We start from the raw sequence: 15,520 nt of genomic DNA on the forward strand, positions 1-15,520 counted from the left end.
CCAAGGACAATCACATGGAAGCGACATTCAGCATTCGTCAGGGTTGTCCCAAAAGACACTGTGGTGATCAGAATAGGTGTTTTCACCAGCATCTTAATGAATCTGAGTAATTTGGAAATACAGACATAACCTTAGTATGTGGTTCAGAATAATCAGTGTGATACCATATATGAGCCAGGGCCATTGCTGCCCGCTTCATCCCAGTGAGCTGGCCACACAACTTTAACCAGGTATATAATGTCAGAGCCCCGGGTTATCCCATCCAGCAAAGATGGGGTAATACTGAGTATTGAACAGATAAAACCTACAGCAACCAGGTGTTTCACTTGGTTACTAGTTCTTTGGGAGTTGGGGGATAGTGAGAGACAAGTCTTCCTATGTAGGCCAGGATAATCTTCCTAAGTAGGCCAGCTGGTCTCAAGCTCACAGTAACGCTCCTACCTCTGCCTCCTGAGTACTAGAATCACAGGCGCGTGTGACTGAGCCCAACTACCAGTTCCTTTTCAGAAACCTACTTCTTATTCAGTCAGCTTGGGCATACCCATGAGATTGTTTTTACTTCCACACCAACTGTGTATCCTAGACTTGTTTGCTCTGAGGCATTAAAATCAAAATCCAAGGAAGAATGTTGTTCTTTAATCTCACCCCTATCAGAACAATCAATTTTGTAAAATATTTTTTGTTGTTTTTTTTAAATAGGCATGCCAATACAGTGTACTTGCAGGGAGATAATAATAATGATAATGATAGACAGACAGACACACAGATACGTAGGTAGGTAGATAATAGATAAATAGATAGATAGATAGAATAATTGGTTTTTATCAAATTGTGTACCAAAATCTTCTATTTAGGGAGGGTTACTTTACTTAGCCAACTGTGATTTCTAGAGCCACAGGGGAAAGGAAGGCAGACTGTATAGTTTATAAAGCACTAAAAAGTCAAAAGGAGCCTGTAATCCCAGCATATAAGAATGTTGGGGCCCAAGAATCACTGAAGGAAGATCCCAGACCCAAATAGTATGCAAGAGCAGAGAGCATTTATTCAGAAGAATAAACCTGTCAGCAGGGGTCTCCCCATCCAGGAATGGAGATCACAATTGCACTGCAGACCCAGCTTTTATTGTCAATTAAGGGAATTCCAAGGAGGGGTGTGTGCCCTTTTACCTTGATTGGTTAGCTGTCTCCAGGGGCTCTGACTTGATTCTACAGTTAGGCTCTGGAGACTTCCCAGGGGGTTGCTGACTCATTCTAGACACCTATTCTTACTTCCGGTCAGATGGCAAGGTGTCTTCAGATGGGCCGAGGCAGTGGTTGACTGACCCTGAGTTCCCGGGGATCTGGGGTCTCATTTCTGGAAAACAGAAAGTTAGACATAGTCTTCCCAAATTTCCAGTTTGCAGCCTGCTTTGGAGTCTGCCTAGTTCTGGCTAACTCAGTCCTCTCAAGACAGTGTAGAAGGAGGAAGGAAGGTTTTAGTGCCAACCAGGTTCCCATTTCAATTAAATAGAAATCAAAATAGATGTCACTGTGGCTAAGCCAATAAAGGGAGAAACAAGAAAAAAAAACTCCAAGATTAAGCTGCTTGGCTTCAGGAATGATAAACTGAGAGGAAGAGGAGAAAAACTATGGTGTACTGGCTGGTTTTGTGTGTCAACTTGACCTAAGTTAGAGTCATCAGAGGGAAAGGAGCCTCAGTTGAGGAAATACCTTCTTCGTGAGGTCCAGCTGTAAGGGCATTTTCTTCGTTAGTGATCAATGGGGGAGGGTCCAGCCTGTGGTGGGTGGTGCCATCCCTGGGCTGGTGGTCCTGGGTTCTATAATGCATAATGAACAAGCCATGGGAAGCAAGCCAGGAAGCAGCACCCTTCGTATCAGCTCCTGATTCCTGCCCTGAGTTCCTGCCCTGATTTTCTCCAGTGATGGATTATGATCTGGAAGTGTAAATTGAGTAAACCCTCACTAAGACACTGGAGCCAGAAAGACAAGATAAAACCAGATTCTAGAAGCTAAGGGTAGGTGAGAAGAGAAATAGAAAGATCTGTGATGGTAACCTGGGGAGGGAATTGCCTTACAGGGAGGCTCAGAGCTTAGCCTACACTGGCCTGAAGCTTCACTTTCTCCTCCGAGTAGGAGGGATGTGGCATGTTTACCGTTATCCCCTATACCAAGGCCAGACTGCCCTGGTCCTCTGGTCTGAAGAGAATTAGAGTTGTATTGGATTGTCAGCAGTAGCAACAGAACAGTTACAACTTCGGAGTTGCCTTGAGTATTTGAGGTGGTCTCCTGAGGTCCTAAAAAACTGTTGTGTCCCAGTGTCACTGTCATCTCTCATGTGATGCTCGTGACTCGAGGAATAAGTGTGTCTTCCGTCCTCCCTCTCAAGCAGATGTTTAGTGGGATAGAAGAACAGGCTGGCCCCAAATAAGAGAGATCCAGGCACGTTGACCACAGCAGTGTCCTCTGGGTGGTCCACGGTACACACATTGGTGCTGAGAGCCCCTGTAACATCAACAACCGTGTGTTTGCCTCATTCACGTTTGACGCCCAGTCATCCTCCAAATGAAGGTCTTGACCTTTCTTCTGTCTGAGATTGAGTTTCGAGTACTGCATCCTTTCACGAGCCGTTACATAATTAATAAAATATTCTGCAGTATTACTTTTGGACTGGAAATGGGAAAGAGAAAGTATGGATGGAGATGAAACAAAAGATCATTTCCATATTTCTGAATAGCCAAGAGACACTTTGGCTAGCCGGGTGAGAAAGCGTCATGCGGTAGCCATTCCATCCTCCTGCCTCACGGAACCGTGTGCCCTATAATGAATTTATCATAGCCGTCCCATGAAGAATGCAACTGTGTGCAATGTGGGCGTTAACTTTGTGCCTGACACCGTTCTAGGGTCTTGGTGTTTTTATAATAATATCTCACAAAGAAAGGGAGGGGAAAGCCACTTTCTCACGCATCTTAATTGTTAGCAGTTGTGTTTAATTCTGCCTGGGAAAGAGGACCACAAAGTAATTGGGTTGATTTAATGGTTGGCGGGGTGCGCAGATGCTTTTCCCTCGAGCGCCGACCACCTAAGCTGAGGCGACCGCCACGCTTCTTTTCTCTCCCTCCAGTGATATTGAGATTTCCCGGGGACAGACTCCAAAAGCCGTGGACGTCCTTGCCAAGGAGATAGGATTGCTTGCAGATGAAATTGAAATCTACGGCAAGAGCAAAGCCAAAGTCCGTTTGTCCCTGCTGGAGAGGTTAAAAGATCAAACAAATGGAAAATACGTCTTGGTTGCTGGGTAAGACTCCACATTGACTCTACTGAGGAGACATGTTTCTAGAACCTTCTTCCATATCAACCCCTGTCCATGTACCCCCTTAAGCACATTGTACTCTATTTTGACCTCAATAGACAAGCCTCCATTTACCATGAGGTAAGGCTCCGCACCACCCAGGGCTGAGTGAATTAATCTCTTGTATTGCACATAGAGTAACAAGCTGCTAACTTTGCTCTTTTACTTTTAAATGTATCTTTTAACTTGAGATGCTGGCGCTCACGCCCAGAGTCTGGCACGCAGTAGGCAAGGCCTCTACCACTGAACTGCATCACCAGCTAAAGCAGGAGCTGGGGTGGTTTCTTTTGATGGTGCTGGAGAGTAAACTCAGGATTTCATGATGCTAAGCAAGTGCTGTACCATTGAGCTACACTCCCCGCCCCTGGTGCTTTATTATTCTTGTCCCATATTTAGTGTTCTCTTCCCATCAAGCCATGTTATGTAGCCCAGGATGCCCTTGAAGTCTTCCTCACCCTGCCTCTATCTCTTTAAGTGTTAGGATCGCAGGCATGTGCGACCAGTCCTGGCTGTCCCGAGCATTTAAATTCAGTTTTCCATGATTAAAGTAACAATTAGAAGCACATTATTTTGAACTGAGTAAGGGCTCGAGGAACATGTCATTTCATATTCTACCTTCAATTTAAGATATTTCATGAAATGTCATATGTGAACCTATAAAACCTCATTACATTGCAAACTAAGGTTGGGCTATTTTCAGTTGTAATGACAGTTACATGAAAAACAAATGGGTGCTTTTTGTGGAAAGGGAAGGTCATGGTTTTCTTTTTAAAAACACATTTGCTAGGTGAACTACTCGGTCAAAGATTTGATCTATTCTGACATTAAGGAACATCAATGTACATCTATTCTTCTGTGGTCTTGCTATAGTGTACAATTGACTGTTGCACATGGTAGGTAGATAAGTGGGTGGGTGGGTGGGTGGGTGGGTGGATGGATGGATGGATGGATGATGGATGGATAGGTGGGTAGGTAGGTAGATAGGTGGATGGATGATGATGAATGGATGGATGGATTGGTGGATGGATAATGGATGGATAGGTAGATAGGTGGATGGATGGATAGAATGGAAAGATAGGCAGGTGGATGGATGGATGGGTGGGTAGATAGGTAGATAGGTGGTTGGGTGCATAGGTGGATGGATAGGTAGGTAGATTGATGGATAAGTGGATAGGTAGATAGGTGGATGAATGATGGATGGATGAGTAGGTAGGTAGGTGGTTGGATTCATGCATGATATTTAGATATAGATAGATAGATAGATAGATAGATAGATAGATAAGTAATAGTGAGGCTTAAAGTACAAAATCCATTTATCAGGCAGAAACATTTCTTAGCTGTAGACTTAACTCCTAGTTAATTTAGATTAACTTAGTTATCCATGCAATTACTTTCTGCTTTCATGTTTTTGGTTGTCCTGGTTGAGTTGGTTGCTTTGTTTGTTTTTATTGGGGGGGTGTTGTTTGGTTGGATGGTTTTGTTTGGTTTGGGTTTTGGGTAGGCTTTTTTTTTTTTTTTTTTTTTGTCAACTTGACACAAGCTAGGGTCATCTGGGAAGCGGCAATCCTCAATTGAGAAAATGTCCTCATTACATTGGCCTGTAAGCAAACCTGTGGGGCATTTTTCTTGATGAATAGTCGATATGGAAGGGTCTACCCTACTGTAAGTGGTACCAACTCTAAGCCATGTAGTCCTAGACTGTGTAACAAGATGGCTGAGAAAGCCAGTAAGCAGCATTTCTCCATGGTCTTTGGTTCACTTCCTGCCTTGGGGTTGCTGCCTTGAGTTCCTGCCCTGTTTCCTCAGTGATGGGGTGTGACTGAGCGCTGTAAGAAGAAGTAACTCCTCCCTCCCCAGATTGCTTTAGGTAGTGGGGTTTATATAGCAATAGAGAGCAAACTAAGCCAGTTATAAAAAAAAAAATAATGCAGTCTAAAATATCACTATTTCCACCACTCAGAGGGAAGATTTTCTCAGGTCAAGATAATGTTCACGATGATAGGCCCTTCCTTCAATGAGGTCATACCATCTGTGTTCGGTGGCTCACGTCTAGCAGTGAGCTCATGCACATTACTCTTCTTATGGCCCTGTGACAAGCATCCCAGTGTTTACATCTGAGTTTCCCAAATGCATGTGACACATCTTTCCATTGCCTCTGGCTCCATTGTTTCCCGTGGACAACATGTAATAATGACAGCTCACAATTACTAGTATAGAGTGCCTTGAATTCTTCTAGTTTACTGGTTCTCAGCCTGTGGGTTGAGGCCCCTCTGGGAACCCAGACAAGTCCTTCGTGGGGTCACCTAGGACTATCAGAAAACACAGGTATTTACAATTCATAACAAGCAAAATTCCAGTTATGAAGTAGCAACAAAAATAATTTTATGGTTGAGGGTCACCACAACATGAACTGTATTAAAGGGCCAGAGCTTTAGGAAGGCAACTAACCACTCTTCTAGAATGTTGAGACAGGAAAGTGGCTTGACAACATGACAGGGATATTCCACAGTTGATTCCTCTACTGATGCACATGCCCATTGTTTCCAAGTTTAGTCTCACTGCAAATTGCTAAAATGAATAACCCTGGGCATCCATATCTGTGCATTTGCCCTCTTAGGAAGATTCTCCAGGATCTTTTGGATTCTCCAGAGGGGAAATAAGTTGTAGTCAACTTTTACAGTCTGCTAGGGGATTGGTTCCAGGTGGCTAGAAACATAGACAGCTGAAGTTCACGTCCCTCCCATAAAACGTCATAATGTTTATGTATGGTTTGCATATAACCTTTTATAAAGATTAAGCATCCCTAGATTGCTTTCAGTAATTAATACAGTGTAAGGGCTATGCAAATATTTATTATACTATCGTTTTTAGAGAATGAGGACAAAAACGTCTGTACTTGTTCCATACAGACTTCTTTCCCTCTTTCTCCAAATAATCAGGTATAGCCCCTCATTGCCTGTGGATTAAACGAGGCGGCTCAGTCTACCAGCACGCTGGCATGGCCAGGTTCCTTTCTAACCGGAGAGTCCAACCCTACACCTGGGCAGGGAGCTGTTGGTCTTCTCCTCAAGGTACCCTGGAGGCCCTACCACTGAGAGGGACGGCAGGAAGGACACAGGCAACTCAACTCGGGTGCTTTTAAGTAGGAATGCTTGATGCAAGCTTGTAATAATAATAATAATAATAATAATAATAATAATAATAATAATAATAATAATAATAATAATGGCAGAAGCATATTTTAGGGCCATTGCAGAAACTGATAGAAATTCTGTTCTAATCCCAAAAATCTAATGACTGTTTTTAAATGAAACTCGAGTTAGCAACTCAAATAGCAACTTTAAGAATCAAACCCTCTAACACAATACAGCCGAAAGATATACCAACTTAATATTTATATGCTAAAAATGAGCAGAGAAGTAGATGGGCTCCCTAAATAGAAACACATACACCATTTTTAAAATGTATCTGTCTGATACATGGATTTGCCTTCCCTTCTCTGGAATTTGGTGGGTTTCACTGAATTTTCTCACTGTGGCTCAGTTCAGAAGATCAGGAACAGGAATTGTCCCACAGTTATACAGCCCTTGCCTAGCATGTGTGAGGCCTTGGGTTTAATCTCCAGAACCTTTAGGATAAGGTCCAAGGGTCTCAGGAGAAATGTGTCATCTGATAATAAAGGAAGATTCATGAAGCATTTTTTTCTCATGAAGTGGTGGTGATGTTCTCCATCTGGGGCTTGTCTAGTTTAGAAATAAAGCCCAGATCTAGACATGGCCCTGCCTCGAGCTAAGAACAGAGTTGACATGTCTTAAACAAAAGCTATGATGATATCGTTATCAAGTTCCCAATGTGGGAGTTAAACCATTAAAACCTGGCCTCTGGCCACATGCTAGATCCAGCTTAGTTCCATCATCTCCAAATGTGATTTTTTTTTTTAAAGAGGACAATAGTTAAGGATTTTTGAATGCATAGCCATCAGAAATTAATTCAGCACAGAGCACATAATATACCTGACATGTTTTTGGCAGTGCACACCCTTGCTCCATCATGTGTCTTGAATGCACGATATCTGCACTGGGCACACCATCACACCACACAACCCCAATTAAAATTCCTAAACCATATGAGCTCACACTCACACTTTTAGCTGTGTACACAGAATTTAATGCTCTGATAGAAATACACTGGTTTAATTACTGGGGAAAGAAGACTTTTAAATATTATTTGTTCCTGTCATTTTAACATATATGTATCAAGTCGGTATATCTTTAGGTTGTATTGTGTTGGAGGGTTTGAAACTCGAGTTTCATTTATAGACAGTCATTAGATTTTTGGGATTAGAGCAGAATTTAAAATATTAAAGATGCTTTCTATTCTGTAGTATTAAATATTCATCCACGATTTAATTCTTATATAAAAAGATTTGCACACCTATCATAGTATGCAAATTTGCTTTCCTTTTTATTAAATTTATAATTTGTTATTAATGTTTGAATTGCATACCAATTTTTTATGCATAAGATTGAACAAAAGAATGTCTTGGTCGAATGAATTCACAACAAAATGTATTGAGAAGCCCTGTGGTAAGCTGTGCTTGGTAGCACACACCTTTATTCCAGCACTTGGAACACAGAGGTAGGCAGATCTAAGTGAGTTCCAGGACAACGGGGCTACACAGAGAAACTTGTCCTGGTCAGCATGGCTGATCACACCAGTCCATAGTCACTAAAACATTGCTCCACACTCGCCCCTTGCTGGCACGATTGTGTGTGTCCTGGCTGGAACTAGCATACCATGTTATATAACTGTAGGCTGAACATTGAGACCTCAAGCAAAGATTAAACAGCAGAAACTATGTCTTAAGCCCTCTCACCTCACAGAACTGTCAGAAGCCACAGTGAAGGGTTTTCCTTTCTCTTCTATTCAAAAACCACACAGCAAAGAACAACCCATGAAATGATCGTTTTGAGCTCAAAGCATCCATGGCCGAAATTTGTGGCTTCTAGAGAGTCAACACCACACTGTATTCTATAAGAAGAAACAAATTGGGAGCCAGGATTTGCACACACCTTTAATCCTGGCTCTTGGGAGATAGGGATGGAGTGAAAGCTTAAGGCCAGCCATGGCTGCACAGTGAGATGCCGTCTCAGCGAATTCCTTCTCCTTCAAGTACAATATACAATGTATTTGTCAATGAGTTAAAAAGTTTTGGCAGCTGATTGACGGACATCAGATGCAGTTATAATCTAAAACTAAAAACTAAATTTAACATAAAAGTCACCCCCCTATTTTTACTTTTAGTCAGACGAAAAGCCAGAGGAATCAATATTATCAACTATTACATGCACTGTTGCAATTTTTAAAAAAATATAAATGACCCCTCAGTTTATAGGAGAATTATTTCCCCATTTTTGAAAGTCTCTTTTTATTCTGAAAATAATGTTGACTTATTGTATAAAAAGTAGCATAAAGAAAAGTCAGAAGGAAATAACTTACCTCATTACTTAGAAGTGGATTTTTTTCCTTCTATTTCCTCCCAGGATTTTACCTTTATACCCTTCCTGTTTATACTTAAGAATGAAGCTATAAATAATGTATACAGAAATAATGTGTGTGTCCTACAGAACTCTGTAACATAAATACTCTCCCATGCTTTAGAAAATTCAGAAACCCAGGGAGATTTTCAAGAAACCTAAATCACCATACCTTTAGACCACACATTTGAAAGAAGTGTAAATGTGGGCTAGAAGTAGTCACACTGGGGTGCAAATATGAAAGTGTGAAGGTTTTATCTATTTTTTAATTGTTAATAACTCAAATGCAGGGCTGGAGAGATTGCTCAGTGGTTAGAGCACTGACTGCTCTTCCAAAGTTCAAATCCCAGCAACCACATGGTGGCTCACAACCATCTGTAATGACTTCTTCTGGTGTGTCTGAAGACAGTTACAATGTACTTATATATAGTGAATAAATAGATCTTAAAATAATATATCGTTAAAAAATAGCTCAAATGCTAAACAGATTAGCATACACACCGTTTTTTAAGCCGTACTTCAGATTGTAGGGTTTCATCTTCTCTGGAAACCCTGTCTCTCATCAGCTACACATTACACGCTGGTTACACCTCCATGTGGCTATACTTGCTTTGCCTGACAAAATTGGGAATCGCCTAGGGAAATATGCCAGAAGATTCTCAGGGCCTCTTGAGTTTTACGTGTTTTCCCAGTTACACTAGTGAAAAGAAATTTTGTGTAAGGATTTGACATGGGTTCCAGCTGCTGGCCTTTTGAATGTGTCTTGGGCCCTGTAGAAGATTCTAGAATTTCTATGAATTCATAGGACAGACTAGTTTTTAGAGCTCCATACGGCTCTGTGAATATAGACTGAATTTCTCACTGGAGGAAAATAAAGATCCATTGCTTAAGTTTTGTTTTCTTTGTAGAGTGCCAAATACCTGATTTAAATTTCTTTGGTGCTTCGGCCTGTATGTTGCCGTGTAGGAATGACTTTGTAAGAGTTTCCCTTTCTCCCTTAAGTAGCCCTGTGAACACCTGTGAGGCTTTTATTTTTTATTTAAGTTGGGCTAATGACAGAAGAGGACACGGATCATTAGGAGAATCCAGGACCAATAGATCCTTTGAACTCTTTCCCCCTGGTCAGCTGTAATGGGAACCATTACAATGGGAACCCCAAGCAAATGGCTGTCACATTTATTGTCAGATAGAAAAGGCCTTTAAAAACGTCCCAAATCATAAAGATGCCTGGGATGAGTGATCTTTATTTATAGTCATTTGCACATGGAACTTTGGAGTTCATGGCCAGGCTATGCATGGATAACGTTGCCCTATTTGATACTGTTTGACATAAAGATTTTAAGTGCGCTTCAAGTCTTTCCCTCCTGTCTCTGTGTAAGAAATCCCTTTGGCTTGTGACTACACTTCTTTCCAGTTGCCCCAGAACATCTTGATAAATCTCCCCTGCCATTCACACCGAACAGTACCTCACTTAAGCGTAGGCTTCGTGGTTTTGCTGCTCATGGGTGCCCTGGCCAGTCAGCAATGCAGGATTTCCTCACCTTAGCAACGGATATGTCAGAATTCTTATTATAATGTCATCTGAAAGGCCATAAAAAAGATCACATGATAAATGTTGTAGATTTGACCTGGCAACAAGACCTTGGAGCCATTGAGAAAAACTCAGTCTCATTTCCACTAAAAAAAAATAAATAAAGGAGGAAGTTATGCAGAGGCAAAAAAGAAAACTTAGCTTAGAGTTATTTCTTTTGAGACAAACTTGATGTTTTAAGCTCTGGGCTGAGGATATGGGGAGAGAATTAAACTAAATTGTGGTCTCAAATACAGAGATGGGGCAAAATAAAATTGTATTGTAGCCCTGCTTTCATTGCTTCCAATAAATACTTCCTACTTTGTGATTTTCCTGTATTGTGTTCCTTGGCAGCAAGCTGAGCAGTCCTGTGTTTCCAATTAAGAATTGGATGGCTAGCTGAAGTTTGAGGTCATCACTGGGCGTGTCTCCTTCGCCTCTGCCAGCATACCCTTGGGAGTGAAAATGGAATCGCCCCCCCCCCCATGTGACATAAAGCACTGTGCTGAACCCTTGCATCTGTAGATGCACGCAGCATCTTTGCGGGCTCTTGCAAGATGGCGACTCTGTGGGCTCTTCTCGGCCCTCAATTGTGTTGTGTCTACAAAAGTAGGAAGTTGAGGTTTGCATAACAGTTTCCCTCTGACTCCACTTAATGGTGTGCTATTTAGACAGTAGGAGAGGGGGCTGATTCCTGTGACCTGGGCTTAGTTCTTCAAGGAGTACGTGCTTGGTTCATCAAAAAATCTCTGCCCTGCAGCGGTTAGCAGTGGCCACCTCGATACGTTCATCAACTCTTAATCTGCTTCAACCCCGGGTGGCTCTTCGCCTCTCAATGTATTGTCTGTCTTAGCCTCCGTCCGAGCTGTTATGCCCTGCTTCCTTCTCCAGATTTCTGTCTTCGACTTCTTTTGGTCTCTTCTGCCTGTTTCCTGAAGGAAAACGTAAGCAATGGCTCTATCCTTCCCTTTGTTCTTACTGAGCCTGCTCTCCCTGGGTGATCTTGCCTCTTCGGTCCTCTGAGCTGTTGACTGTAGCCACAATTTCCATCTGTAGGAAAAAACTAAGGCAGACAAGGGCAGTGCCTAGTGTTTAGCTCACTGCGCATTTCATCCAGGTAATATGTATCTGGTGGCCATGTCCTAGCTTAGATGTTAGGTCTGAAGGAAGCTTCCCTTGATGTTCCAAAGTGAGTGGAACCGCATCCCGCACGCTCTTGATGCGGTACCTGCCCCATTTCCTCAACTTGCTGTTTATCACAGTTGCTGTAATCACTGGGTTATCTCTTTCTCCCATCAGTTAGAAGTCCTGGGAGGGAGACACAGAGTCTGACATGATTGTCTTTGTGTTCCAAGGTCTGGCTCAGTCCCTGACTCTCCTTGAGTACTGAATAAATATTTACTGTAGGAGTGACTGAGTGATCGTGACACAGGGGTGTTCTGAGTAGCTGGGGACAAAGATGAATCTGAAGGCACGCCTTCCTCCGATAGCAGCGCCAGATTTTGTAGGTTGGAAAACTCTCTCATTAGATTTGCTGTGGCTAAGTTTCCTAGACACCCTGGCTCACACCATTTAACTCATAAAGAGGTCGTTGGCACTGAGCAGAAATTTAAAGAATTTTAGAGATGGTTAAAGTATGTTCAGAATGGTGCTGTGAACTGTACTTGGGAATGACATATCCCAAAAGCAGCAATATTGAGACATAATGTTGTCCTCTACAAAATTTAGCAAAGCACATAATTTAGTTAAGCAACTCAGTGTTAATGATTTTGTGCTGAGTGTGTGGCTGTTCTGAGATGCCTGCAGCTCACAGGCCCTTGATTAGCACCTTATAGGACGTTGGCAGTTAGAGATTCGGTGTCTCCTTTGGAACAAGAGATTGCTATGCGTAGAAATGTCACCTGCTGAATATAGTTAATGAACTTATGTCTACCTGCTGAATATGGTGGGACCCTGGTTTAGGCAGGAGCTGTGGGCCAGTGGAGACTTTGGTGTCCCTTCTAATCCAGAGAATCTGTCCCTTTACCCACTCCAAACCTCAAATATCACTCTGGAAAGCAAAAACCAAGGTAGCCCCCAAAAGGTATCACTCCAAGCTACTGGTTCCATTTTTTTTTTAAAAAAGATTTATTTTACGAGTACACTGTTACTCTCTTCAGACACACCAGAGAGGGCATCAGATTCCATTACAGATGGTTTTGAGCCACCATGTGGTTGCTGGGAATTGAATCCAGGACCTCTGGAAGAGCAGCAGCCAGTGCTCCTTAGCCACTGAGCCATCTCTCCAAACCTGGTTCCAACGTCTTTAATGACTAGCTTTGTGTCACTCCCTAAAATGAACCTCATAGACACTGTTACCTAGGAACTCAACTTTTGGTCATGTTGCCTTTCATTTTTGTACCTGTGACATTTCATTAGCTTAAGCATGTCCTGTGTGTTCTACCTGGGGACAGTCCAAGAAACCATGGGATCAAGTATGCTGGGAGAGAACCTTGCTCACTGCCTATAAACTCGAATTTGGATTTGAAATCTGTTTGGTTTTACTAAGGTTGTCTTAATAAGACAATTAAACTCATCCCTCTCCCCCAACCCCCAAATTAGGATCACGCCCACCCCACTCGGAGAAGGGAAAAGCACAGTCACCATCGGACTAGTGCAGGCGCTAACGGCTCACCTGAAGGTCAACTCCTTCGCCTGTCTGAGGCAGCCTTCCCAGGGACCCACGTTTGGGGTGAAAGGTAATTTCCTTCACAGCTAAGCTAGTTCTCAGGGAAAAGATGGGAGAAGTCAAAGTTCAGCCTCAACATAACGCACAGACATGGAGTTAAGATGCTTTGCAAAAGAGCTCGCTGTTTGTCCCTCTCCACCCCCCTGAACCCTCAGGATTTAGCAGTCACCCAACCTCATCCATGCAGAGGTTGCTACAAGGGTGGGGGGCATCTTCCAAGGAACCCCTCACCCAGGAAGCTGGTCCCTTGCTCTTGTTACTCAGGCCTCTTGCCTCCAGCAGAGTCTCTATCACCCCCGCCTCCTGCGCCAAGCAATTTTGAAACCTTGCTCATCTTATCAGTGTTATCCCAGCCTCTGAAGGGTCTCTTTCTGTACACATATGAGCTCTTCAGGTCAGGCAGGCCCCACACTGCAGCTCGTGGGAGTTGTTGTGTGGGGCCAAGGAGCTCTGGAGACGAAGCAACTGGCTGCATAGAGAGCAGTGAGGAAATTCCTCTCTGGCTTAGCTGAGCTGATGTCTGGCACCTTCCCCTTCATTACTCTCCCTACTTGATTTATCATCAAGTCGTTCCTCAGCCCTTACGGCGGCAATTACTGCGTGTTCTTGGCAGTTTGTGGTCTTTAACTGTATTTTATTTATATCGCTATTACAAATATTAATAATTGCTAACCCATTAAAAGCAGCGATTTCTCCTGGTGGGCTGTACATTCTGGAGCCGACTGAACATGAGACTTAGTGCAGAGGGGGTGTGGCTTTATCTGTGGCTGCGCCTCTCACCTGCAAGGTCGATAGCCACTCTGAAAGTGGATGAACCACATCTGTAAGTGTACAAGGGCTTCAAGTACCAGACACATCTGGCCATTGTGAGACTCAGGATAACGTGGAAAGAACGGGGTGTGTTATAAAATGGTATCTGCTTGTGAAAAAAAACAAGTGTCTGCGATAGAGTAGCTAATATAATTTTTGTCTGAGGTATTCACGGGTGAGTATTGTTTGGTTTTGTTGTGGTTTGGTTTTTCTGTTCCTGAGGACTGAACCCAGCAACTTGGGCATGGTCTCTCTGTGCAGACCAGGATGGCCTCAGGTTTGTAGTAGATCCTCCTGATTCTGTCTCCTGAGTGTTCCACCAAGCCTAGCAGGTACTTTTGGTTTTATTTCATGTATGATTTATTAGACATAAATATTCTGATGTAGAAAAGGGTTTTCTTTTTTGGTTTGGTTTTTTTTTTTTTTTTTTTTTTTTTTTGAGACAGGATTTCTCTGTGTAACACAGCCCTGCCCTGGCTTTCCTGGACTTGCTCTGTAGACCAGCCTGGCCTCAGACTCAGAGATCTAGCTGCCTCTGTCTCACAACTGTTGAAATTAAAAGTGTGCAACCCACACCCAGCCTTTTCCTTTATGCTTTTTTTTTTTTTTAATTGCATGTTTGGGAACGCTGGGGGGTGGGGGGATGCTTAGGGGAAAGTGCAAAAGCTCATGGAGGCCAGTGGGGTTCTAGATTCCTGAAGCTGGAGTTATAGGTGGTGGTGAGCAGCTGGTGGAGGTGCTGGGAATCGAACTCAGGACCTCTGGAAGAGCAGTACATGTCTTAACCACTGAGCCATCTCTCTAGCCCCTTATGTATTTTATAGAACTGACACCTTTGGGGGTGTTTTTTTGTTTTTTTGTTTTTTGGAAGTTGGTTTGTTTGGTGCATTCACATTTTTGAAAGCAAACTTGTTGCAATCACGGGTCTTAACCTTTCTTCTTAAAGAAACAGAAGGCCCAAAATGGCATCGCTGGATGCAGTGCCCTGGTTTGGTTTTATTCCTTTCTGGGTGGATAGAATCTCTGGGCCTTCGCAGGCCTCGTTGTTGAGTGTGAGTTGCAACCTTAGGTCTATGTCTGTCCGGTCCTGTGACTGAACTTGGGGATTCACTTCACTGTACTTGCTGTGTTCTCTAGGAGGAGCTGCAGGTGGTGGATATGCTCAGGTCATCCCGATGGAGGAGGTAAGGCCATGAGATGCCACTTGATGTGAATACTTGTGTCCCATTCATATGCATATTACTTTCTTATAGTAGATGGGTCCTGACCTAGATCCCCTTACCATGTTTTATAAATTATGTGTGGGTTGGTGTGTGTGTGTGTGTGTGTGTGCACGCGTGTTGCGTGCATGAGCATGTGCAGTGTTGTCCTGGGTCCCCGTCTCTTAGACTTGCCAAGTTAAGAAAGAGATGGATGATGATTTCTTCTACCAAGTGAGGCCACAATAAAATCATCTCAGAGGAACTGGGCAATAAGGGTGGGTGGGGTTGATTCTTATTTTTCTGAGAACTCTCTTCATCTCCCTTA

At 43.0% G+C, this 15,520-nt stretch overlaps 1 protein-coding gene across 1 annotated transcript in view; it reads left to right on the forward strand.

The window, feature by feature from the left end:
* Positions 1-15,520, forward strand: part of MTHFD1L (methylenetetrahydrofolate dehydrogenase (NADP+ dependent) 1 like) — a gene marked incomplete at its 5' end in the record, with an annotated part of 155,528 nt that overhangs the window by 36,975 nt on the left and 103,033 nt on the right. The window contains 3 exons of the mRNA XM_080941618.1: positions 3,121-3,294; positions 13,057-13,193; positions 15,131-15,177. Of these exons, the coding sequence (XP_080797744.1) occupies positions 3,121-3,294; positions 13,057-13,193; positions 15,131-15,177 (358 nt within the window). The remainder of the gene's footprint in view (positions 1-3,120; positions 3,295-13,056; positions 13,194-15,130; positions 15,178-15,520) is intronic.

This window comes from Micromys minutus (assembly GCF_963924665.1).
Source record: "Micromys minutus genome assembly, chromosome: 30".
Taxonomy (NCBI): Eukaryota; Metazoa; Chordata; class Mammalia; order Rodentia; family Muridae; genus Micromys; species Micromys minutus.